The 27,870-nt window shown below is 37.5% G+C and overlaps 2 protein-coding genes and 2 pseudogenes across 3 annotated transcripts in view; 1 reads left to right on the plus strand and 3 right to left on the minus strand.

Moving 5' to 3' along the window:
• LOC113051495 (DNA-binding protein RFX7-like) overlaps window positions 1–17,237 on the minus strand; it is a 30,324-nt gene extending 13,087 nt beyond the window's left edge. Inside the window, exons 1-2 of one of the 2 annotated variants that reach the window (XM_026215285.1) lie at window positions 16,656–17,237; window positions 2,849–2,882 (exon numbers count right to left, since the gene is read on the minus strand). In XM_026215285.1, coding sequence (XP_026071070.1) covers window positions 2,849–2,882; window positions 16,656–16,777 — 156 coding nt within the window. In that variant the 5' untranslated portion in view covers window positions 16,778–17,237. The remainder of the gene's footprint in view (window positions 1–2,848; window positions 2,883–16,655) is intronic. The other variant, XM_026215286.1, reaches the window with a different exon arrangement.
• On the plus strand, window positions 16,844–20,067 carry LOC113052376 (testis-expressed protein 9-like; annotated as a pseudogene).
• A 360-nt stretch (window positions 20,068–20,427) lies between these two features.
• On the minus strand, window positions 20,428–22,266 carry LOC113052481 (calmodulin-like protein 4). The gene is made up of 5 exons (XM_026216908.1): window positions 22,169–22,266; window positions 21,771–21,801; window positions 21,489–21,629; window positions 21,045–21,233; window positions 20,428–20,748 (listed from the first exon to the last, which is right to left on the minus strand). Exons 1-5 carry the CDS (start codon window positions 22,169–22,171, stop codon window positions 20,651–20,653), a joined length of 462 nt encoding a protein of 153 aa, XP_026072693.1. The 5' UTR covers window positions 22,172–22,266; the 3' UTR covers window positions 20,428–20,650.
• Window positions 22,267–23,808: 1,542 nt separating this feature from the next.
• LOC113052482 (ceroid-lipofuscinosis neuronal protein 6-like) lies at window positions 23,809–25,718 on the minus strand (annotated as a pseudogene).
• Window positions 25,719–27,870: the final 2,152 nt, after the last annotated feature.

A 27,870-nucleotide genomic window follows, 5' to 3' on the forward strand; every position in this document is an offset into this window, starting at 1 on the left:
GCCCTCCTTGTGCAAGGTGTCAATGGTCGTCTTTTGGACAACTGTCAAGTCAGCAGTCTTCCCCATGATTGTGTAGCCTACAGAACTAAAATGAGAGACCATTTAAAGGCTTTGCAGGTGTTTTGAGTTAATTAGCTGATTAGAGTGTGGCACCAGGTGTCTTCAATACCGAACCTTTTCACAAATTTTTTTTTTTTTAGGATTTTCCTTAAGGTGTCAGTTATAAACATCAAAATTAAAAGAAATAAATTAAATAAAGTCTGTGTGTAATGAATAAATATAATATACAAGTTTCACTTTTTGAATGGAATTAGTGAAATAAATCAACTTTTTGATGATATTCTAATTATATGACCAGCACCTGTATTGCAAGAAGACTTTGCGAGACCTGGCAACATCCTGCAGCGGTCAACAGGGGCAGGCTGGAGGAGGAGGGGACGAGAGAGGACAGTGAGATGAGCAGCAGACACAGGTCACACTGCTGTCACTTTCTCTTCCCCACATAAATCAAAATATTTAATGGCTGCAGCCCTACTTCACCTGATGCACAAACAAAAACACAAACATAAATAGCCATGCACAAACTGTCTACAGATGCTAAACTTCAGCAACTAAATTAAGTCACACTGACAAACTCAATGCTTTATCCAGCGCTCACTCACATATGATTACCAATGCTTGCTTCAAACTATATATTATACTTTGCTGAAAATTGTAATAACTTACAAAAATAAATCTCTTCTGCTGCTCACCAATGCTTCCACACTCGATCCCCACACTATAAACAACACACGCTGTCACATGTAGTGAACAATGACATTTCCTTTTCAAAGCCCACTGTAACAAGTCCAGAAGGTGTGAGGATGTATGTGAGCTTGGACCTGGCCAGAAAGACTAATAACATAGGAACACAAGAACACTGCTTCTTGCGATTTTGTGTGTGTGTGTCTCTGTAGTTTTCTTTATACTTTGGATTAGCTTCCCCATAATAGATAGTGGCTCTGTTACTAAAGAATAGCTGCACTTAAAGACTGAACTCTACCAATGTCAGTGCTAAACCAGCCAAACCCTTCCTGAATGATGAACACCGCTATAGAAAAGTCAAAGCAAAGTCAGCCAATACAGAAGAATGGGGTCTCTCTGGGCATTCCCCAATATGACTGTACATATTACCACACACCTTGTTAAGATCATCTCTACTGTCATTTCAAATAAATAAATAAAATAAAATAAACTTTCTAGCATTATAAGAAAATGCACAACAGTCACGGATCTTTAGTAGATCTGGATTTCTTTGCTTTCATATATGAGGGGACATTTTCTATTTGATGCTATTGCTAGCATTTTATTATTGTGATATTTGATAGCAGAAGCGGTTTATTTCAGTGTATTTCCATCATTTGACAGATCTGACCTGTAAACACTTCTCATGCTTTCACTCGACGACCAATTCTGTTGTAACGTACAACAATAACTTAACCATAACTAACCCATGTACCAAGGAGAAGTGATTTATTCCAGAGGAGGAAGGGACTGCTTTCACTTTGGGTTTGACACACCTTGTGTAATTTTTGCTACAGTGCACTTTAGGGCTGCACGATATTGGGAAAAAAATGACATTGCAATATTTTATTTTTCTGCGATATATATTGTGATATGAAATCTAATCTAATTTTTTCTTACAAACAAAAATGGGGTGAGCACACTTACATTCTCATTTTAAATCATTTAAACTCAGAGTATTATTTAAATTAGAGTAAATTATTTGTTTGTAACTTTAAGATATGGTTTGAATTGTTAACATATTGATTAACATGAACTTACCACGAGCAATACTTTTGTTACTATATTTATTAATCTTGGTTTATCTTAGTTTATAAAAACACAGCTGGTCATTGTTTGGTAATGTTACTTTACAGTGCATTAACTATGTTAACAAATACTGTACAACTTTTGATTTCAACAATAAAGACTATAACCTAAACGTTGAAATTAACAATGTTGTAGAACTGCAGTTTAGTAATAGTAATTCTTAATGTATTTTATATATATTTTTTAATACTTAATTTTTTAAAAAACAGTTTAATAAATAGAATATTAATATAAAGTGTTACAGATTTTTTTTACACACCAATTCAGACGTCTAGTAAGTTCAGTGTTGGACAGGTCAGTTGTTTAAACCATTCATTAAATTGAATCGGTTCCCTCGCGCTCTTTCTCTCTCTCTCTGCTCGTTCTTAAACTGCACCCTGTTAAACTGACAGGACTTAAAAACTCATGCAAATGATAAACTTTCACTCTATGATGGTTAAACTGTGCAATTAATCCGCCAATCACATTCGTCAAGGGCTAGGGAGCAGTTGGCCCGACCATACAGTTAATGGATAACAGATCAACTACGACAGCCTACATCGCACATCCTGTGATGTGACTATCGTAGGATTCGTACATCGCGATATCGATGCTTAAACGACACATCGTGCAGCCCTAGTCTACTTTATTGACAAACAAAATCAAGTATTGCTTACTTGTCACTGTCCAATGTTATTGTTCAATTCACCATGACTCAAAAAAAATATATATAAAAGAAACAATTAATAGAATTTAGTATGGTTTGCGGCACATTTTTGCATGCTTATTGTAATGCTTTAATATAAGATTATTGGATAAAGCTCAGGAAAATTTTTGTTGATTATTTGTTTGATTGTTTTTGTTGTTTGAACTTTTAAATGATGTTTAAGTGAAAAGAAATGTAAAATACTAGAATATTCTTATTTTACTTATGTATTTAATATGTATTTCTAGTGAGTGAACATTCATCATCACATTTTTCATATTAAATACTCACCAAAATGCAATCCACCTTTGATTGTACGGTTTTGCTGCAAAAAAACAAGAAAGAAATAATCAGCATGATACAAGAGTAACTTTAGAAACATTCATAAAGCTGGCTTTATTAATAAATCAGTGGCATTCAAAACATCTTTCCATCCTATAACCCGTCGGCCCTGTCCAGCTCAGACCAATATATCCTCAGGAACACATGTGCTCATGTACACAAAAAGGTATCTTGCATTAATGTTCCATCACACATAGGGGGGAGGGGCAATATAAATATTCCTTCCAATCAGAATGTGTTGACCATCAGGAGGTTTAGGGGCTGGAATGAACTAGTGTGGAATCTATATACAGCTACAGAACAAAGAGGGTCAAATTTGCACTCAGGGTAAACTAAAGAGACTTTCCATGTGAAGGCTGTAGATTTACTTGAACCTTCAGACATCAGGAAGAGCTTTATGGCAGAGTACATTTACACACACAAGGAATTTGGCTTTGAGACAGAGGCTTTCATTGCAGAAGGAAGTACAGAATTTTTTTTCCCTTAATTTCCTACAACACCATAAAAACACACAGTGGCTATACAAAAAGACAGAGCCAAAACCAAAGGTTAACCGGCACAAATACAACAGGGCACTTTGAACAACAAATCAGTATAACTACTGACTGCTTGTTCATAAGACGACCTGTTACATAGACATCGAAAAAACTAATTTTATTTGTTGTATTATATTATTTTCATGATTTATTATTATTGTTATTAATAATAATAATAATATTAAATCATGAAAATGTTCCAAGCAACAGAAATAATATAAATTTATAAAAACAACACAAAAGGTAACTGAAGGCTACATACATGTCACTGATCAACAATCATACGCCCTCATAATACGCCCTCATAACAACTTTCTCTGAAAATGTTGAAATAAGTCCAGGAAAAATCTGCTTTGAACTGAAGAATCCACAATGCTCTTTAGCAGCATGTTAGTCCGTTGCAGTAAACTCAAGATATCTGCACTGACAATATATCAAAGATCTATTTGAATATGGTGTGCAGTTTGGTATTAATTAGCTGCTCAAACATACAGACTTTAAGAAACCCACCAATTCTGGCCTCTTGTTAGGATAACTTTTAAAAATGTTATTTTGTCAAAGCCAAATGATCTGCTAATGAAGATTAAACCGGTAAATATGATTGAATGGTTAAACCAGCAGCATTTGTGACATGCAATAAGGTGACGAGAAACTTATGGACAGGCAACCCTTGACAATTTTGATATTCAGTCAACATATCACAGAATAAAATGTTTGGCATGCATAAAAACAATAAAAACAAGTGCACAAGCAATGAATAGTAAGAAGCATTGGCAACACAGCAGCCCAAATCTCTCTTGTACTGGCCCTGAGCCATCAGACCATCCTTCCTGTTGAGCCCTGATTTGCCAATCACCAAAGCTTTACCACATACTATGGCTTTTAATTATAGGCTATCCAATCAGGCAGTGTGTTGTTCCAACATTCTGACTTCTCAATCCCATATAAAAGCTTTCAGGCTTACACCAGAGGCCAAAGCCAAGTAGCATGGGTGTTCTTAGAGAGTCAGTCATATGACTGTGCCAATGAGCAAGTAAGAGGTGAGGAAACTAATGAACTGTTACTAGGTAAGTCACTGTTTGCTCCCATGTGGCTTCAGGCCAGGTAACTCTCATTAAACTGTATCTAGGTAGTCCTGAAGCAGGTAAGGGATCAAACCACTGTTGTCAAGGCAGGTAGTAAAAACAGGATTTCCCATTAATGTCACTTCCTGTAGCAACAACACGCTATTATCAGACTGTTTCAAGCCGACACCTGATTGGAACTTACTTAAGCTAAACATGCGATCATCAACAGCAATGTTTAACTCTATTAGCCTTAATGTGCCATAAGTATACTGCGATATTATACGTCATGTGTGGCATGAAGCCAATCTGGAAATGTTTGTGTGGTGTTAAATCTAGGCATAAGTGGGCTACCAAATATCCCACATGCAATGCATGAATAGGTATGAATTCCATTCACAGTCAAACACTGTAGAACATGGACAGTCACAGAATTAAGCACATTTTTAATTATTAAATCTAAAGTAGAGCTTCACAAGTACTTCATATTATGATTATGAAAGGCAAACTATATCACAAAGGCCGATATATACGTTTTTCTGCTTGATCTATGTGTTCGAGGCTGGAACATTATTTGATCTGATGGCGCAAATATGAATATCATTTAAACAAATCTTTGGATGGCTAATGAACATTTAATTTCACAAACCTTGCAAACTTAGTCAAATCCAGCTGTGAGATCTTGTGAAGTGCAGTTTTATCCAGCATGATCCCGTGTTCTCTGTGTGGCGGTCGGTCAGTGTGAATTGAAAAAAAGTGAAGTGATGTGACATTCAGCCAAGTATGGTGACCCATACTCAGAATTCGTGCTCTGCATTTAACCCATCCAAAGTGCACACACACAGAGCAGTGTACACACACACACACTGTGAACACACACCCGGAGCAGTGGGCAGCCATTTATGCTGCGGCGCCCGGGGAGCAGTTGGGGGTTCGATGCCTTGCTCAAGGGCACCTAAGTCGTGGTATTGAAGGTGGAGAGAGAACCTTTCAATTGGGAGTCCGACTCTATAACCATTAGGCCACGACTTCCCCTTCGAATGCTTTAAACTTTGAACTCGTGATTTCAAACTATGCTGTGCTTTATTTATTTACCCACTGTCATATTCATGACATTTTCTCTGTGTGCTGTATGTGAAATGAATGTTACCCTGGCTTTATTTGAAAAATATGATTCCCAATGCACACAATCTTCCCAGAATACTGAGTGCCCTGTTGGTTACAGTGCTTACTTCCTTTTTAAAGGGGGGGTGAAATGCTATTTCATGCATACTGAGTTTTTTACACTGTTAAAGAGTTGGATTCCCATGCTAAACATGGACAAAGTTTCAAAAATTAAGTTGTACGTTTGAAGGAGTATTTTTGTTCCAAAAATACCTCTTCCGGTTTGTCACAAGTTTCGGAAAGTTTTTTTCGAGTATGGCTCTGTGTGACGTTAGATGGAGCGGAATTTCCTTATATGGGTCCTAAGGGCACTTCTCCCGGAAGAGCGCGCGCTCCCGTATAGCAGAGCACTGAGAGCACAGACAATCACTGATCAGAGCGAGAGCATCACGAAAAGTCACAAAAGAAGTGCGTTTTTGGTTGCCAGGGCAAGACAATCCTGCACAGATTAACAAAAGAGAAACAGCATTAAGGGACCAGTGGATGGAGTTTATTTTTACAGAGCATCAATGGAGTTGTGCAAGTGTTTTTGTTTGTTCCCCTGCATTTCGAAGATGCTTGCTTTACAAACAATGCCCAGTTTGACGCCGGATTTGCACATCGTTTATTTCTTAAGGATAATGCAGTCCCAATGAAAAAGGAACCTGCTTCAAATATCTCTGTGTTGTTAACTTAGCTATCGGCGCGTAAGCACATCAAGTAAACAATAGGGATGGGCATTCGATTAAATTTTCGTAGTCGATCGTCGGGAGAATTAACGATCGACTATCGATTAATCATTAATATTTTTATAGCTAATATAATTAATTATTAAATTTTTATAATTCAAAAATGCAATGAATACAAAAACACAGCGTGTTTTTCCACGGTGAGACCTTTATTACAAGATCAACTTGTGGCAGACAGTTACGTTCCGGCAAACCGAACATATAGCCTATGCGCGTGCATATGCGGTGCTATAAAGCAGCGGAACCTGCAGCTGCGAGCCGGCATTCTTAAACAGAGACCTCATTCGTTCCAAAATAATAATAATCAAAGTATCATGTTAAACAATAACTTAAAAAAAAACATAATACTTAGATCTGACAGGTTTTGTCAAAATGTAACTCAAAACTTTCCAAGCCAGAAAAAAAGATTTTAGCCTTCCTAACAATAAGGCTAACTTAACAAATTATGCTATTTAAACCTCGTGAAAAATAACTAACTTTAGTAACTAGCATACAACTTCTGCACGAGTCTACTGATTTTTGTTTAGAAATAGAAGCATGTTGACATGATCTGGGGTCAGACGCGACCGCAACCTGGTGACCGTCAGTCCAGCCGCCGAAAACACCCGCTCTGAGGGAACTGACGTTGCCGGGATGCACAGGTACCTCCGCGCTAACTTGGCCAGCCCGGGGAACCTTATTCCGTTCACTTTCCACCAGTCTGTAGGTGTGCAATTCAGGGGTGGGGGAGTCTCCCTCAGAAAATTCTTAAGTTCTGCTTCGATGCCAGCCTCGCATTGAGTGGTATAGTGATCCCCAAGGAGTTGTGCCATAGCAGATGACTGGGAGGTCGCGACTTCAGTGTTTGCGCTCCCCTCGTCCATGTCAGAGAACGCAGCCTCGTCTCCCCCAGCCTGTTGGATAGCCGCCCTATCGGTTCCCACCGCCTCTCCCAGTTCAACCAGTTTCACATTAGCAGCCAGTCTCTGTGTTGGTGTAAGAAAGCCCAGGTGTTTGTGACGAGGGTCCAGCATTGATGAGATCATGGGGGCGAATGACACAAGCTCACCAGACTCAATCTGTATAAATATATGATGGGGAATCAACGTTGTATTTTTTTATTGTTTATTTTATGAATTAAAATAAATATTAAAATGAATATTTTTATGGAGTAACAGTTTTATTATTTGAGGGGCTTACTGCTTAAATATAAAAAGGTAACATGCAGATAACAGGAAAGTATCCATGTACTTATGTATATGTAAACTAAGACAAACAGTTTAGCTTACATTCATTCGTTGGATGAGAGATGAACGCACTTTTGTCTTGAATTCGATGAGTCTGGGCCCGTCTCCTTCACTACGCATGAGGTGGATATTGATGAGGCCGAAGGTGATGGGATAAGTGTTCGAGATGGAGACGTCTTTCTCTGCAGACATAACCGTGGTGGCACATTTAAGTGCTGACAGCACGGGCTGTGTGTCCTCCATCAGCTGCCAGTACTCATCCTTCAACTCCAGGATCCTGGCATCTTGAAGCTTGGTCACGGTTCGGTCCGACAGCACAGCAACAACAGCCCACCGCTGCTCCACCAGCCGATCAAACATCTCGCACACGGAGTTCCACCGTGTTTTACACGACTGGGTAAGCCGGTGAGTTGCGAGGCCCATTTGCTCCTGTTTCTTTTGCAGTGCTTTGGTTGCTGTAGTGCTGTGATTAAAGTGGCTAACGAGTTTACTAGCCGCTGATATTACCCGATAAAGATACAGTGCAAATCCGTCATTTATGGCCAACTGGAGGGTGTGTGCAAAGCAGGCAACGGAAATCCAGGGCACTCTGGTGGGACTGTTGGCAGCTACAATATTGGCCGCGTTGTCATGAACGCACGCAATAACTCGGCCTTGAAGTCCCCACTGCTCTACAGCTCCATTAATTTTCTCAGCGAGGTGGTCAGCTGTATGCCGGCCTGGCAGGCTTTCTGTGAGCAGGACCGCTGAGTTCATTTGCCAGTCATCACTGATATAGTGGCAGGTTATGGTGATGTAGCTCTCAGCTGTTAAAGCGGTCCAGCAGTCTGTAGTTAGAGCAACTCTCTCAGCTTTGCTCAGTTCTATTAACAGCTGCTGCTTTCGTTCTTCATAGTGAGTTTCTACCAATCTGGTGATGGTACGTCGTGATGGAATTTGATATGCTGGTTCCAATAAATGTATCAGTTCTTGAAAACCATTGCCCTCAACAATACTTAAGGGCAGAATATCCATCTCAATGAACTTGCAGATCCCTTGGGTAATTTTCTCTGCTCGTTGTGCATCACAGCTCCGAGTCCGTGCTAACGCCGACTTGATGCTAGGTTGAGACTGAGAGCAGGATGCACCGCCACCGACATTAACAAGTGACGGATGCACTTTGTTTAAGTGGTACATCATTTGAGTCGTGGCCGTGTTGTACTTATACACGGCATCGCAATGTTTGCAGTGAACTGTTTCGTTTTTTAAATCAAAATGGTCCCACGCCACACTTCGCCGTGACCTCTTCATGATTATTCTTTTGAAATCAAAACGGAAGATCACAGATAACCGCGTAGGGTGTCAAATATTGCACCCTGGTGGTAAAATATTTAATTGCTGCCACACAGTGAAATTCATTTAATTAATTCAAGACTCACACTACGCAACGCAGCCTGCGTTAGATTAAAAAAAATGCATTAGATTAATCGATAACAAATTAACGTGATCGAAGAAATTCTTAACGATCAATTATCGATCGTCGATTAATCATGCCCATCCCTAGTAAACAACATGCGATGTTGTCATCAAACTGCACTTTCCACATGTACAGCTTAAAAAAAAAAAAAAAAAAAAAGATTTTCCAAAAACCGCTAAGCAAATATATACAGTTTCAATACATACCACATAGAGACGTCGTTGCTGATGTTGCTCTTGTTAAATTTCAGCCTCTGGATCTGATTCTGGATCATAAATATACGCTGAATCTGACTATAAGCCATGGTTTGTTTTGGATGTTTTTTTCCTCACGGTAATGTCACAGCTTCCAAATGCTCTCAACGCAAAAGCCTACTGGCGCTCGTGATTCTTTAGCTCCGCCCACACGTCACGCCTCCAGGCGCTTGTGTTTTTCCGGGAAAAATCGGTACAGACTATCTTTCTCTTATGAATATAATAAAACTAAAGACTTTTTGGAGTTATGAAGGATGTAGTACTACTCTATAGGTACTCAAGATTAACAAGATATTGAGTGAAAACGAGCATTTCACCCCCCCTTTAAATATATTTTTATTAAATATTTATTTATTTGTGAAAAATACTTTGTCATCTAAAGTATAAGTATGTTTATTTTACACATTTATTTTTTAATCCATTTTCAAATGATTTCAAAATTCTTAAAATGAAAATAAATAAAAAAATATCGGCTTTATATCGACTATCAGCCCACCTGCTTTCCAAGATATCGACATCAGCTGCCAAAAAAAACAATATCAGTCGACCACTAGTTTTAGGCCCTGCTCGCAAGTATAGAAATTAGGACAAAGTATTGCAATTTCCCTACAGTAGAGTGAGGTAAAATAATATACCTGAAAATAACAATTATTTTCATTTATTTCACAATGCAATAGTTTTAGAATATATGGCTATTGCTTTTATTAGCTATTATTAAATAGCTGTTTTATATTTGAATATATTTCAAAATGTAATTTATTGAACATCCTGGATCTGTTTTTATTTTTCACTCTTCTTTATTCTTCTTTTTTATGTATTATAGAAGTATCGGATCGGGACTCGGTATCGGCAGATATTCAAAATCAAATGACTCGGACTCGAGGGCAAAAAAACCTGTTCGGGACATCCCTGCATATTACAGACCAAACAACTAACGGATTAATTGAGAAAATATTCAACAGATTAATCGACTATGAAAATAATTCCAAATCCCTAATCATTATGTATAAGTACATTGCATTGGAACCCCTGGACATAAGCCTCCCTCTCTATCTCTCTTAAATAATTTGTTCTCTCTGTTTTGTCATTTAGTAAACTTTATAGATTCAACCATATTATTCCTTCTTGAGTCTCTTTAACAAGAACTTAGATTAATGTATGAATTGAATAGTGATTGTGTGATCTATATGAGGGAACAACCAGTGATACCCTTGGTAGTAATATCAAATGATAGCCTATAGTGATATCATCAGGATACACATACACTGGTAGGCAGTGGCCCACCTTACCATGACCATGATGTGGTCACCCAGAATTTATGGTTTACCCACCTCTTTTTTTACCACTACACCTCTGCTGTCATAGGAATAATAATATAAAATAATTATTCTTATTATTTTATTCTAATTTGTTTGGCTTCCAAATTCATCAGTGAGACTGAGACACTAAAAAAAAGGTTGTCTCTCCATTAAATTTCAAGAACAAGTACATTCACCTTTTTTTTTTCTTTTAGTTTGCACATTGAACCTGTGTTGGAGCTCTTAATTTTGAACTCTCAAAGTCTACCAGATTTATGAATTTAACTTTTCTCACAGGGGGACATGCCCCCAGACCCCCCCAGAGGGATCCAGGACCACCCACCACAGTCTCACAAAATCCTGTGGGAAACACTACTTGTTCAAACAGTCTAAGAATGAATGAGAAGCTAAGTTTCATCTACTAGAGAATGTGCTGCAGTGTACAAACACTGCACATAAGAGATCACATCATGAGCGTTTTACAGTTCCATTTGGTAAAAACTATCATCAAATATGATCAGCAACCTAAAGATCTTCATAACAGTCAAAATAAGTTGAACTGGAAGAAATTGACGGAAATATATTAATATATTTGTAGTGTATATATTTATATTATATTTATATAAATTTAAAATAATAGCTAAATAGCTAACCAATCACAGCACAGTTCGTATTTCAGAAGGCGGGGCTTCATTTGATGCAGGAACTATTCAAGCCGTTCATGCCAGACTGGGGAGAGAGGTTTTATAATAATGTAAAATATGTGAAAAATGTGTTTTTTTAATAACCTAGTATGAGAGCCTTTTCTATTACACCCCAAAAACAAAATTCAAGACTTTGTAAAAGAGCATTATAGGACCCCTTTAAGTTAATGCAATTGTCAAGACAACTATACAGTCGTTACTGAATTTTCAGTATGATACTGCTTAATAGTGTCCTTTTTTCCTTTTTTCAAGATCAATCATTGGTGTGCTTTTTGGAGGATGTGTGCACAACGCACATCCCTTGAGCTTGGCACCAAAGTGGGAGGTGTGAGGGGTCAACAGCCTCTTTATGGTAGCATGGATTAACTACCACCACTTTTATCTCATGCAATCATCGATCTGTATTAACATTGAATTACAATTTTACATACAGCTATATAAAGCAAATACGGCACGTATATACATTCATTTATAAGAAAAACACAACTTAAAATGATTTAAAAAGAAAATGATGGTTTGTTATTCCTGTAAACGGTGGCCTGATTTAAGCCACAGACTTTTATCCTGTCGGTCACTGCCCCTCCCCCTAAGACCCCTCCTCCAGCTGGCCGCATGTGCTCCGATCATAACAGAAACATAAACAACCCTCTGAGAGAGAGGTGGGGCTGGAAGGGATAGTTGTGGACGTCTCTATCTTTTGCTCTCTGTTAGATTGTCCTGGGAAGAGGGCAGAGGCCTGTGAGCTTCACGGCTAATTCCACATGAGCAGAGAGCTGACTTGAGAGCAGCCAGACATCACAACAGAGACTAAAGCTACTGCTAGTCAGCATGACCTACATGTGTGATATTTGTGTGTCAGTGTGTGTGTGGGAGAGAGAGAGAGAGAGACTGAGGATGAGAAACTCCACTGAACCTGCTGAACTCAGCTACTTGTGCTGCATCACATAACCTCATGTGTGCATTAACACACACAACTTCAGCCATCAGCACTGAGCACACCAACATGCTACACTTAAATATGAGTCGTTTATGTATATAAGTAACTGGAAAAGCGACATTTAAATATTTTCTAGACATTTCTTTTTATTATACGCATCCAAAAATTTGCTTCCCAGACTGCTGTGAGCAGAAAGGTGGTCTCAAACACACAGATGCTAAATTACTGATATCTTAATATGTCAGAGAGGGAAAAGATAGATGTACGAGCATGCATGCATACTGTGATGTTTTCCCACTCTCGAGTTAGTTGTTTTAAATGCTGGGGTGGCAGACAGGATTTCTGTCATTTAGTTTGCGCTCTTTTTTTTATCAAGTTCCACTGCATGAAAACATTCAAAGTATGTGTATGTGTAATCCTAGAAAATATTTTATTACATATAGAACTATATCTCTAACTTGCAGAGCAACAGAGCGTGGCTACCTTGAATGACCTAAATACTATGTCTCATTTAAGGCAGTATTTATTTTATCAAATTTTAATAATATATATATATATATATATATATATACACACACACACATACAGAGCTGGGTAGATTACTTATGAATTGTAATCAGTTACTGATTACAGATTACATGAAAGAAATTGTAATCAATATAATCTCTTAGATTACACATTTTTGGTAACGTAATCTTTTGGATTACATTTAGATTACATTTGTGCTAACCCTTATTAGATATCACATATATTCAATTAGCCTGATCTTGAACTTTTTTGCAAAATGTATATATATATATATATATATTTTTTTTTTTTTTTTTTTACTGCAATATATGGAGAGTTAAGACTTACAAAATACTAACACTAATTTACCTTTCTGTTACAGTTTGCTAGTAACACTGAAAAAAAAGAGAACCTTTTACATGTCATTCGGACAAGTAAATGTATATATATATATATATATATATATATATATATATATATATATATATATATATATATATATAACCTAACATTTTTGCTGTGCAAATATGATCTACATGCAAAGTAAAACCCAACAGCTTCTAAAGACAGAAAGAAAGAGAGGAAATGATATGACACATGCTGTGATTGCTAGCCTGAATATATTCTCAAACAGGAAAACGAACCTTCATTGGGCCTGAGAGTATTTTGCAGAACTAATAGAATGTTTCTGCAGCAAAACCACAGACATATATCCTTCCATTGTCTGAGCATTGGCCTAGATGTAGGCTTAACCAAACCAGAATCATCTAACAGCATCACAGCAGTTGTGAGCCGTTCTCAGACACTGCAGCTTGGTAAAAACAGCTGGGCTTTTTGCCAGTGGTGCTTTGGCTCATTTTCATTTCTCTTTGAAGGTGATTACCACCATTGTGTTTGGATCTCTTCCCCTCCTCCCAATTCGATCCAATTTCCCTTCATATGTAGATGAACAAAGATTCACACACACTGATGTGCATGTATATACACATGAACAACCTTGTAAAAATTAGAGACCACATTTACAACGTCCAAACTCAACTTAAGAGTGGCACTATAAATGTAAAGCCTGTTGTTAATCTAAAATTACCACGAAAGATTTCACATAAACCAAATGAACAAAATAAGATCAAAGAAGCTAAATCACTATATTCCACTAAATAACAGCTCATTCTAAAACAACCCCCTCTGCTGGACTGTTTGAAAAAGTAAATTATTTTTCCTTACCTGGTGAGATTCCAGTGATTTGTCTGCTACCTACTTCATTTCAGTAGGTATTGCTTCAGTAAGCAGTATTTATGCATCAATAATTGCCATAATCAATGTATAAATTACAAACTTTACTATTGGTAAATCACTATCTCTTTTCCAAAAGGTTTGCCAGTGCCAAATAGCTGGTTCTTTTCCACAGATATGGCACCATGCCAACCAGCATGCCAAATGCAGATGGGGGTATCAGCTATCACATCGACAGGCCAAACCTTCAGAGCTCTGCTCAGAGTGAAGGGCAAGGAGCACAGGCTGAGACAGTCCACTCATCATTTGCACGTCTGCTCAACTGGTCAATCCATTCAATAATCCTTAGAGCTATAATGAACAGCGGGATTTGACTGTGAAGGATGCACAACTTCAAGCTAAAATTCCAGCCTTGAGTCAAATTCACAACAAAGATGAATATAGCAACTTAAAGGATTAGTTGACTTCCAGAATCTAAATTTCCTGATAATTTACTCACCCCAATGTCCCCCAAGATTTTCATGTCTTTCTAAGTCGAAAAGAAATTAAGGTTTTTGAAGCTGCAATAGAACTGCAATTTGGACCTTCAGCCTGTTGGGTCCCATTGAAGTCCATTATATGGAGATAAATTCCAGAATGTTCTCCTCAAAAACCACAACATTTCTTTTCGACTTAAGAAAGAAAGACATGAACATCTTGGATGACATGGAGGTGAGTAAATTATCAGGAAATTTTGATTCTGGAAGTCAACTAATCCTTTAAATAACTCAATAATAACAATCAAAACATGCAAAAAAAAATAAATGGTATGCTAATGTTGTGATTACAAAAGAAAACTGGTATTTATCAAATCAGTTTTACAGATAACAGTCAATTAATCATTTTACTGCTAAAACGCCATCCTAAAGAGAGAAACAACTCATCAAAAAAAACGTCTTATGCTCCAATATAAAGGCAAGGTAATGGAAATTAAACTTATATTGTAACATATTTTGTGTGTGTGCATGAGAGGAAATTAACTGGTAAAATAATTAGAAAATCTTTATACAAGAATCTATTCCCAGAGCACCACTGTACAGGGGAGCCAAGCCCACCAAGCACAACTATATCCAGACAAAACTGCATTCAGTAACACCGTTACTTAATGATTGGATTAATTGTTATTTGTCTTCCTAAACCAGTCTAATTAAAGCTTTCCAAGAAATTACTTTTAAGGTCATAATGTCAACAGGGTTTCATCATTCCACTGATTTTATGAACTCATAAATGGATATTTCAATAATGACGGAGTGAAGGAATAGGCGACAGGATACAGGAGTCCCACTACTTTTTACAAATTAATTACCACTATATTTTATAAGAACTGGATAAGGACTTAAAATTACAGACTTTATAGCTGGTGAAATAATACAGAGCTGATAATAATAATAATATTATATATATATATATATATATATATATATATATATATATATATATATATATATATATTTATCTCTGGATATCACATATTCACTTTCAGTGATATTTCCATTCTTCCCCATGACCTTGGGAGGCCTGTGAAACTGTAGAATTGAAAACAAATATCATATGTATGTTGAAAACACCTTAATTACAAAAGCCTCATCAGAAACACCAATAATAAATACTGAAATATATACGTGCGTGTAAATGTACACACAGTGTAAATACACGTGGAAGTACAGTATAGCCGCTGCAGCAGAGGCATGTCTCAAAACATGCAAAAACAAGGGTGGTGGTGAGAGGGGGGTGGAGGGTGAGAGGGAGGCTGCAATATTTCGTGTCAGCGTTTTTTTATTTTCGCTGCTACAAGCAATGTTCACCAACAATGATCAATTCCAGGTAAAACTACTGACCCACGTCAAGACTGGGTTGAGTGACTATGCAAACAGAAGCTATATATTGTAGTCTCAATATTTACTTCATAATACAAATGCGTGTTTAACGCTGTAGACATTACGATCAATGGCTGCATGTGTCACGACGTCTTCATCTTTACTACTAACGTTTCGACTAAGTACTAAGCGCTTCCCTGGTCAATTAATGCACATTTTGGAAAATCGCAAACCAACCTAATGGAACTAAATGAAGAAGAGCAACATCTCTGGGATTCAGTCGTGTCTGAGGAAAGCATTGCACACATGCACACTGGCCGTTTAAATGCGCGCCGCTGTTTACCACCGCAGGCGCGCCCACTGAATCTGTTGAAAGCGCGTGGTCGCGGCAAACCGTTCTCCAAATCCCCCCGAAGACCCAGACATTTCACTTTCTTCACACTTTCACAAAAACGACAAAAGCATCTCGTAGCCTGTAAACAACGACTACACTGTTCACGACGGTCAGAACGAGTAAATTAACCCACCTCAGACTGTAACGTGAATAATATGCTCAGACCGAAATATCGGTGTCCAAAACAAACCAGCAACTCTGGTAAATTAAGTTAACGTATCATTATATTAATAAGGAACTAACTTAATAAGTTAACTTACTCTAGTCATAATCACTCACTGTCAAGTGGAAACGAGGGGTTATCTGGAATAGAGTTATTTAGGATGGAAACCCTTTAATTCCTTTGCCCACACATATCCAGCAGCACTCACTCACTCACATATCTCGGACAGCGCTTACCAGATCGAGCTCTTTATTTTTAGCTGCAACGCATTGGTCTCAGTCCCATGCAATCCTTGAACCGCGGAAGGTAACGTTAAAGGTCCTAAACCGGGGCCAGACTGCTGCTGGTCTTCAGCCATCACGACGCGACTCCGTTGAGACGAGGATGGAGATCTAACAAGTAGGCCTTAACCTGAACCCGGAGAATGCTGCTTTCCTCCGTAGATAGTACATCACGATCACCGCCTGTTGACTTCACGGACAAATCGGACTCGGCTTTGATAGATCACGTTGGTAATTCATGGTTTGCAGTTGTAGTTGAGGTCACTAGCCCTGCGCGTGCACGAGGAGCAGGCAAACACTTGGAGCTGCTGCAGGTTCAGAGGCAGACACTGACTGGTGACCGCTGGGGAAGCTGATGCTGCTGGGACCGCGCATGCGCATTGCGCCACCAGCGGAGGCCCACACGAGGGAGCTGCAGCGACTTTTGTAGTTCAGTCCAGTAATGATCGGTCAACCACTGTTCTGAAGCATAACTGCCTGTCTGTAAGAATTGATAATATCCCTCTCAGTGCTTTAAAAGATTTCAGCCATATTCACTTTTTTTATCAGGCACTTAGAGTTCATTTTAGGGGTTGTGTTGGAATTCCCTTGACATATTTAGCAGTTAATATATCAATAAAATAACTAATGGTCTGATATACACATCCTACGGATATTATCTTTGATTTATTTGTCACGTAAATTATGATTGCATTTTTTTTATTAAAAAGGAATTCAAAGAATCAAGTGTGTATACATCAAATCGCCTCACTGAATGGCATATGAGACGATGAAAGTGCATTGCACAGTCTAAAGTAGTGCGTTCACACTGACAATTTCAAAAGGAAGAAATTATCAAAATGCTCTGGAAATAGGAAAGAATGTAGTTTTCTGGAGACAGAGTATGATTGATAACTCCAATTTATACTTTATACTTTCCAATCAGTTTAAAAAGCCTCAAACGTCTTACCAGCAGGTCTTCCTCTGCTCCTTCAAAGAAACCCCCTCACATGGACCTCCTAGCCAAAGAAAAAGAATACATGTATTTATGGATTTATTACTTAAATGCACATTAGTTTATCTAATGCTTTGTGTTTAATTTTTATCAATTGACAGGTGCTATAAAGAATTGCGGATTGAAGATCACATGGCAGTATGCTTAATATCTAACTGCATGCAATTTCCGATGCTCCTGAGGCATCTCAATGCAGAACTAGAAGCAAAAACAGCAGAACTTGTTCGAGGAGCAAAGAAAGTTATGGTAAGAATAGAAAAAACTTGAAAAACAGCACATGAGATTCTGGTAAGAAAGATTTGAGAGAAAATAGGCTGTGCTTTTAATTAGTATCTTTTAATGTATAGTTATAGTATGTATCTGGATACGTTAGATCGTGGGGCCTGTGTTTCACCTGGTTGGCACTGTGTATCATCATCTTAATACTGTATATGATGTCGATAATGTTTTTTTTTTAGAGCGATCAAAATGAGGTGCTCTCCAAAACAATCTCCATCCATATCTCGGTTGATTCTGACTGTGATTTTGAAGTTTCTAGGTAATGGTCCTTGCAATTTGACAAACATAAGAAACATCTTTTGCTGTCTGCCAGCATAGCATTTTGTCCTTTTAGGAAGGCAGATTAAAAATTAAAAAAAAGAATCCACATCTAAGCAACCCCCTACAATGGGTCATCTCAAACAAATATATGAATCAATTCAAATTTGGATTAAATACAAGACCCCATTAGTTACAGAAACATATTTCCATTCCATCCAAAATCTTCAAAGCCAAACAAGCCAGGGTCAGGAAATCGAAAGAATCCACAGTAAGTGTATTCTCAAAACTTTTATTCAAACGTAAAACATAAAAGAAAAAAAAATTATGCAAGGTATTTAATGAAAGCCCCTTCTGGATGGAGTTGGGCCTTTATCTGTCAAAGATGTTTGGGTAGGACCAACAGTTTCTTCCAATTTTAGAAAAGCGCCACAGACTGGTTGATGATGTTGCAATTCCCGAAGACTTTGGGGATTTCTCACTCGCTAAAACAATCAGCATAATGAGGACAGAGTTAGTGATGATCTCACCGAGGAACACGTGCAGGATGACATCATGCCCTGTGCTGGAGATGAGAAATACTTTCAAATAATAATTCTGCTGAGCTGTTATACTAAATACATTCATTTCATATTTACAGAAGCTCAAATCATATTTTTGAAGGCTAAACTTCAACTGAAACTGAACAGACTCACATATGAATGCAACAGTAAGGTAACTTTGAGATGTGTTCAAGGTGAGTTCATCTATTCAGTCAGTTCAAGTTAATCTTACTCAAAATCTCATTTTCAAATCTGAAAGGATGTGGAAAACAGCACTTTATGCAGCAATTTTTTTAAGGATTTAGGAGGAAAGGTCAAGAGAGGTGTGCAAATGTCCAGCAGGCTCAAGTTGAGAAGCAAAGAGCTTTAGCTGAAGAATCAAGACTTTTTTTTTGGCAAAATATTATCAAATAATAAATCTTCCCACAAGCCACTGAAAAAAGTGACCTTATGACAGAACAAGTATTACTGATCTGAATAAAAATATTCCTTTGACCATTTTTGATCATTTATTTTAAACTTCAACTAATTTTGGGGGTAGGAGATGTATAGTATAAATGCCATAATTCCTGTTAATTAGAGCTTTGCTTGGATCCAGAGCCATGGAATCCTTGGCATGAGCCCTTTAACCTGATTATTCCTCCGTGTGTAAAGTGAGACTACACCACAGCTGCTCAGACACCAGAGCGCACTGCTCTAGGGCTTCTGGGACAGATATCTTTGGAACTCACCCTTCCCCTTATGACAGAGACATGGAAACTGAATAAGGATAGAGAACAACAGTAGAGTCAGTTTAAAAAAAAAAAAACATTCACTGTCATCTCCCTTTAGACTAATTAAAACTCATCTCATGTTTGGGTAGTTTTAGGTTTAAAAGCTCCTTCAAAGATCCACCTTTTTTAACAAACAGATATTTAATCGGGATATCTGGATCTGAAACACAATCTTTATAGTATGTTTTATTAAGGTATATGTAAATGCATGTGTCTATAGAGCAGGAGAGGTGCGGTTGAATAGAGCTCTGGAGGAGGTTGAGAGGACTTAAACACAACTCAAACAGAGCAGTAAGGTAACGTCAACTCAGATTAACCAAGTGAAGTTATGTGCAACGAAACCTTACTCCAGACATTTGTCACATTTATATTTAGCGTTTTTGTTCACTTCACATTTCTCTGCTGTTTGTGTACCTAAGGATTCAACCAGTCAGGAACAACAAAAGTCTGAAACCTTACAAGTTGAGAACAGAAAACTGGAACGACAGAAGGCTGAGCTCAGTGCGGGTTTTAAAAAGTAACTTAAGTTAATAGATATTTTAAAACGATAGAAGGTAAGACATTAGTTTCCTTACAATTACTTGAATCTGTCATTTTCACTTAGTTATCTCAGTAAATGCACTTTTTTCTTAAAAAAAAAAGCATTTTATGTTGATGACTTTATTTTAAAAGATGCATTTTGAAGCAGCCAAGCTGTTGTCCTTCACTGAAGAGGAGTTCATCAACGCCCTGGATTGGGGAAAGGATGGTGTCTCATAGGTTTCAGTTTTGTATTTCGTGCACAGGTTAAAAATAGTTTGAATGTGTACAACAAACAGCTTCAATTTCATTCACTTAACAATCTTTAAACATCATTAAAATAATATTGTGAATTTCATTACAACGTTTATCAACCATGCTGTATTTATTCAGATTACTTCATGATTGCCATCGAGTGGTGAATACTTGAATCAAGCTGTACAGTATATCCAAATATGAGTGCTTTATTGTAACATTTAATCAATTGTTATTTTATATACAATGTATAAACAGAACACAAATATGTAATTCTTGCTAGTAGATATTTGCATTCTGTAGGGTAAGAGTCCAAGCCTTTGTTCTTCATTAGTAGTCAACTGTAGGAAGTGTGACCATTCTAGTGAACTCCTCATAATAAATAAATCCATCAGGGCCGACATTAGCCTCTTTAAAAAGCTCATCCACTGAAAAATAATTCACAATTAAAAAATAGTTAAACAACACATTTCATTCTGTCTGTTAAACATGGGTTATGATTGGGTTAGTTGTTTCAATTATTTTATTTAAAATCAAATTATTATTTTATTTAAATTCAAATTTATTTCTAAAAACAAACAGGATATATACATTTTATTCAAATAAATACTGATCCTGATATTTAATTAATTTTTTTTTAAAATAAATACTTTTTTTTTTTTTGCCAATGATGAATACAACAATGTACTGTAAACCCAGAAGCTAAATCTCAGATGATGTCTACCTTCTTTATCAGTGAGCTTTTCTCCCAAGCCTGTGAGTTTGGCCCGTAGCTCAGAATCCAGGATGAAGCCCTTCTTATGTTTGTCCGTCATGCGCACAGCCTCCAGAATTTCAGTCTTAGGATCTTCCTGCTGCATCTGTCTGTGCATCATGGTTAGAAATGTAGAAAAATCCAACTCCCCGGTCTTATCTGTGATTAGGATACAGTTAAAGATGTATGAACCACTAACATTAAAGAAAGCAAAGAATTCAAATTCAGGACTAACTACAAAGTATGTTTCTTCAGAATCAGATTTTGTCTGATACCAGTGCTTCAACATGCTCATCATAATGAGACCACTAGTCCAATTGTATATCGCTGTTAGCCACAGGTGACACTATGGAAGAGCAGACAAGGAAGACATAGTCCCAATTCAATATAATGTGTTAATCATGAGATTGTTACCTATTTTGTGGATTTGCAGATGTCTGTCCACTTCATTATATGTGGGACTTGTACCCAGACAACGCATGACTGTAATAAGGTCTTTGGCTTCAATCTTCCCCTTTCGCTTCTTGTCATAAAGCGAGAAACATTCTTTGAACTCTGCATGAGAACAATTAAACTACTGTATAAACCAATTCCACATCTTAATGTATTGCATATGTCTTTTTTTGAAAGAATAGTTAGTTTATTTCACTATATTCATGGATCACAAACATATTATTTCTGCGTAACACAGCTCACCATCAATCTGAGTTTGTGATAAGAATTTTGCCTGAAAAGAGATTTAAAAAACCAGTTGAAAAATGTACCATGAATCAATGAAAAATAAAATTTAGAAAAGAAAAAAATGTAACAGCAATGGATATATTCATGGCAAAAACAGTTCAACTGCATCATTCAAACAATTCAGTCAACATCCTCAGTATATTTACAAAAAAAAAAAGAAAAGAAAGAAAAAACATTAAAAACAAGAACAACAAAATAGCAATAACATTTATAATAGAGCCTTTTAACTAACTATATGAGAAAAATTCTAAAATAATTTCAGGAGAAACCTTTTTAACAAATCTCCAATAATATATTTTCTGAATAAAAACTTTGTCTAGTTTTAGAAGGGACAAAGAGTTTATCAAACTCACCATGTCTACACACGTTTCTGCTGTTGAGGGAAAGAGTCATTACCTGTAGGAACTAAAGTCCACTGCAGTGTTGACGTAAATGATAGCTGTCTGTCATAGGAACATTGATATAAGATTCCACCTATCACATTTTACTGTCCACTGCACAAGGTGCAGCTCACGATCACACTTAATGACTCACAACATATAAAAGGGAGTGCAAACTTTATTCCGGAAAAACAAGGACATAAAAGCAACATTTTTACTGTAAGCCACAATAAATAAATTACTTTGTTATTCAGTCCACCAAAATATACAAATATGGCATTGTATAGTTTGCCTTGTGAAGATTAAAACCAACTCCTTAAAGGCAGGGTAGGTAAAAAATATATAAAAAACTTTTTTTCCAAATTTGTTTAAACTTTATTTATATATAAATACATAATTAAAATGTTAGTACTCTGAAAAAGAAAGTATAAAAATCGAGTGTCTGTAGGCCTCTCACGACTGTTTTAAAGACAGCTCATTATTTCCATTCACTCCACCCCCTCCCTCCTTCCAAAGCCACGCTATAGCTATCATCTTGAGCTAGGCCTATAGATTATTTATCCTCTCTACTACGGCTCGCTAAGTAATGTTATGTTAGCTATATTATGCAGCTACGTGTGCTAATGACACATGCTTCATGAAAAAATAAACAAAAAAATAAATATGTATGATCAAAATACAAAAATAAAGATTTACCTGTCCAGCAGAAATAAAGCCATCAAGGAGTCACTTTTCAGCCCCTTGAGTTCCCTCAGTTCTCGCATCGCTGGAAAGCCACGCCGATATTAACTCACGTTTTATTTCTTTGTTTATCCAAAGACTTTTTGTTCATTGCCTTTTCTTGTACTGTTACTGTCTTCCTTTTTTTGCCTGGTTTGCCTTCACTAACTGCATAGGCATTTGGTATTCCTAGGATCCGTGCCTCTTGAATTCCTCAAATCAAATGTACGCGCGCAAGTGGGCAGGTCATGTGTGGCAAAAGTGTGGTTGCCATGGTTGCGAGAGAGTGACAGTCGCCTAAGCCAATCCTATGTTTCGTCCCGAATGGAAATAATGAGCTGTGTTTAATACAGATTAAACGGTCTAGAGTCACTCGATTTTTATACTCTTTTTATCAGAGTACTTACATTTTAATTATGCATTGATATATATAGAAAGTTTAAACGAATTTGGAAGAAAGTTGTTTATACATTTTTTACCTACCCTGCCTTTAAAGGGGATCATTTACTCACTCAACTTAAATCTGTTTAAGTAGTTTTCTTCTGTTGAACACAAGTAGACATTTTCAGAATGTTGGTAAATAAACAGTTTTTTCACTTACCTACTGTGGAAGTCAATGGCTACCAATAACTGTTTGGTTACCAACGTTCTTCAAATTATCTTCTATTGTGGTCAATAAGAAATTCATACAGGTTTGGAACAAATTGACAGTGAGTAAATGGTGACAGAATTTTCCCTTCTGGGTGAGCAATCTCTTGAATCCATATCCATATCCATATCCAGTGCAAATTCTGCAAAGCATTTTATATATAAATATATATATATATATATATATATATATATATATATATATATATATATATATATATATATATATATATATATATATATATTTAACTGCCTTTGATGTGTAAGGTATAGAAAGACCAAGGCTCTGGAACATGATACCGGGATACTTTTTACGCAAAACTTTATCATTCCACAGATATGCGACCCAGACAGGAACTAATTCCAGAGTAATGATGAAGAGGAAACAGCCATTGCTGTCTAACACGAAGCCCATCAGCCTCTGGCGCATCACAGTGGCAACCATGGCAAAAAAGGTGAATACATACAGGACAAAGATCTGCCCCTCAGGAATCAGATACCTGAAGAATTAAACCACATTAATGTTTGGACAACGTGAACATTTAATATCTAAATTCTGATGTATTGTTGGCTCATATTTTCATTAAATATTCTATTTACTTGTAAATACATTTAAAACAATAAAAATTAATTGGCATGAGCATGTGGTTTCACAGTGACTAGAAATTCTACTTCTCCAAAAATTATTGCAATTGACTTGAATGAATAATTCACTTACCAATAGTACACTGCACTAGGGCCAAGTAGCAGCCAGTCTAAGTAAGGCATCTTCTCATCTTTAACTTGTGTAAAGCAGCCGGTGAAATACAAGGAGAGGATGAGGAAGAAAGGGATGTACCTATAATGATAACAGAATGGTGTGGAGGTGTTTTAGACACAGAAATTGTAATAACTTGTCAATTATAACACGATTACAGATGAAATATGAGTATGTTAAGCATACTTACCACATTGCATGTCCTAAGTGTTCATCATAGTAATAAAGACGTTCAAAGGAATCAATCTGGAAACCACATAAAGGATTTGTTACTATTATCATAAAAAAAATTTAAAATAAAAAAGAGCACATAAATTGGTTGATCTGTACATTTAGCTACTGTACCAGTGAGGCAGGCTTCAGATCTTTGATAATGGGGTTTTCTCTGACAGAAAGGTAAACTGGTATCCACTGAGGATGAGACGATGGTTAATAGAGTCTCCTACCAGGTGTATGGTACATTTGGTTTATTAAGAGGAAACCATTCCAGGGGCACTATGATCTAAATTAAAAATATATTTAAAAAAAAAAGAAAAGAAAAGAAGAATAAAAAATACATTCATGCATAAATATCACAGCTTGGTTCAACTTGTACCATAGCAATTGGCCTCCCAAAGTCCAATATGCAGAGTGAAGCAGAGCCAGAGGTCTGTGTGAAACTGGGACTGTGCTGCAGCTGTAGAAACTGTTTTCTCACTCCCAGTCCTGCTTTAAAACTACAGCATGCTCATTATAAAGTCTACCATTAATAATCATAATCATAATCATAATCATAATAATAATAGGGGGAAGTCGTGGCCTAATGGTTAGAGGGTTGGACTCCCAATCGAAGGGTTGTGGGTTCTTGTCTCGGGCCGGACGGAATTGTGGGTGGGGTGAGTGCTTGTACAGTTCTCTCTCCACCTTCAATACCACGCCTTAGGTGCCCTTGAGCAAGGCATCGAACCCCCAACTGCTCCCCGGGCGCCGCAGCATAAATGGCTGCCCACTGCTCCGGGTGTGTGCTCACAGTGTGTGTGTGTGTTCACTGCTCTGTGTGTGTGCATTTCGGATGGGTTAAATGCAGAGCACAAATTCTGAGTATGGGTCACCATACTTGGCTGAATGTCACTTCACTTTCACTTTCACTTTCATAATAATAGCATTCCATGCTTTTCAGTTGCCAGATGAATAAAAATGTTCTCAGAACAGTAAATAACCGGACAACCCTGTGATTTGTTCAGGCAACACTGCACCATCAGTTGATGTTAGATAACGCTGCCTGCAGCATTAAAATATGAAAGGCTACACTTTTAACGTTAAACTGTAGATAACGTTGACAATTCTCTCAGAGCTACGAAAATGTCCAAACATTACAAATGCCGGTGTCAAAGCTGCAGACTGTGGTCTTCTCTGCATGGTTTATGAATTTGCTCTTATAGAAGTTTCAGGACTACTTTGTATCAATCAACCCTGCTGTTCTTTTGTAGCCAAGCGTTCATTCATTCATTCAGTCAGTCAGTCAGTAAGTCATTCATTCATTCATTCAGTCAGTCATTCAGACAGTCAGTCAGTCAGTCAGTCATTCAGTCATTCAGTCAATCAGTCAATCAGTCAGTCAGTCATTCAGTCAGTCAGTCAGTCAGTCAGTCAGTCATTCAGTCAGTCAGTCAGTCAGTCATTCAGTCAGTCAGTCAGTCAGTCATTCAGTCAGTCAGTCATTCAGTCAGTCATTCAGTCAGTCAGTCAGTCAGTCATTCAGTCAGTCAGTCAGTCAGTCATTCAGTCAGTCAGTCAGTCAGTCAGTCAGTCAGTCAGTCATTCAGTCAGTCATTCAGTCAGCCATTCAGTCAGTCAGTCAGTCAGTCAGCCATTCAGTCAGTCAGTCAGCCAGTCATTCATTCATTCAGTCAGTCAGTTATTCAGTCAGTCAGTCAGTCAGTCATTCAGTCAGATATTTAGTCAGTCAGTCATTCATTCATTCAGTCATTCAGTCAGTCAGTCAGTTATTCAGTCAGTCATTCAGTCAGATATTTAGTCAGTCAGTCAGTCATTCAGTCAGTCATTCAGTCAGTTATTCAGTCAGTCATTCATTCAGTCAGTCATTCAGTCAGTCAGTCAGTCAGTTATTCAGTCAGTCAGTCATTCATTCAGTCAGTCAGTCAGTCAGTCATTCAGTCAGTCATTCAGTCAGTCAGTTATTCAGTCAGTCATTCAGTTATTCAGTCAGTCAGTCAGTTATTCAGTCAGTCAGTCAGTCAGCCATTCAGTCAGTCAGCCAGTCATTCAGTCAGTCAGTCAGTTATTCAGTCAGTCATTCATTCATTCATTCATTCATTCAGTCAGTCAGTCAGTCAGTCAGTCAGTCAGTAAGTCAGTTATTCAGTCAGTCAGTCATTCAGTCAGTCATTCATTCATTCAATCAGTCAGTCATTCAGTCAATTATTCAGTCAGTCATTCAGTCAGATATTTAGTCAGTCAGTCAGTCAGTTATTCAGTCAGTCAGTCAGTCAGTCAGTTATTCAGTTAGTCATTCAGTCAGTCATTCATTCAGTAAGTCATTCAGTCAGTCATTCAGTCAGTTATTCAGTCAGTCAGTCAGTCAGTCAGTTATTCATTCAGTCATTCAGTCAGTCAGTTATTCAGTCAGTCATTCAGTCAGTCAGTCAGTCAGTCAGTCAGTCAGTCAGCCATTCAGTAAGTCAGTCAGTCATTCAGTCAGTCATTCATTCATTCATTCAGTCAGTCAGTCAGTCAGTCAGTCAGTCAGTCATGCAGTCAGTCAGTCATTCAGTCAGTTATTCAGTCAGTCATTCATTCAGTCAGTCATTCATTCAGTCAGTCAGTCAGTTATTCAGTCAGTCATTCATTCAGTCAGTCATTCATTCAGTCATTCAGTCAGTTATTCAGTCAGTCATTCATTCAGTCAGTCATTCATTCAGTCAGTCAGTCAGTTATTCAGTCAGTCATTCAGTCAGATATTTAGTCAGTCATTCAGTCAGTCAGTCAGTCAGTCAGTCAATCAGTCAGACAGTCTGTCAGTTATTCAGTCAGTCATTCAGTCAGTCAGTCATTCAGTCAGTCATTCAGTCAGTCAGTCATTCAGTCAGTCAGTCATTCAGTCAGTCAGTCAGTCAGTCAGTCATTCAGTCATTCAGTCAGTCAGTCATTCAGTCAGTCATTCAGTCAGTCAGTTATTCAGTCAGTCAGTCAGTCAGTCATTCAGTCAGTCATTTATTCAGTCAGTCAGTCAGTCAGTCAGTCATTCAGTCAATCAGTCATTCAGTCATTCAATCAGTCAGTCAGTCAGTCAGTTATTCAGTCAGTCATTCAGTCAGGCCGGCGACACACTGGATGCGTGGCGCAAGCGTCTCAGCCGCGTGGCGTGTCGGTTTTTAATTCGAATAGAGTTTACAAACCGCCTGGGTGAAAACGCTTGCTTGCTAGAAATAGAACCGACGCCTATTTTTACCCTGTAGGAGGCTTTTCCAGGCAAAATATAATAGGAAATTTTTTTTAAATGTAATTTTGTACACAAATACATATGAATTCCTGATATTTTGATATTTGA

Source organism: Carassius auratus, chromosome 32 (assembly GCF_003368295.1).
Source record: "Carassius auratus strain Wakin chromosome 32, ASM336829v1, whole genome shotgun sequence".
NCBI lineage: Eukaryota > Metazoa > Chordata > Actinopteri > Cypriniformes > Cyprinidae > Carassius > Carassius auratus.

Excerpts from the sequence above, each read along its gene's own strand:
- LOC113052481 (XM_026216908.1), bottom strand. Across the intron at positions 21,234-21,488 it reads TCTGCAAATCCACAAAATAG|ATAAGACCGGGGAGTTGGAT; the intron begins GTAACAATCTCA and ends TCCTAATCACAG. Across the intron at positions 20,749-21,044 it reads AAAGCTCACTGATAAAGAAG|TGGATGAGCTTTTTAAAGAG; the intron begins GTAGACATCATC and ends ATTATTTTTCAG.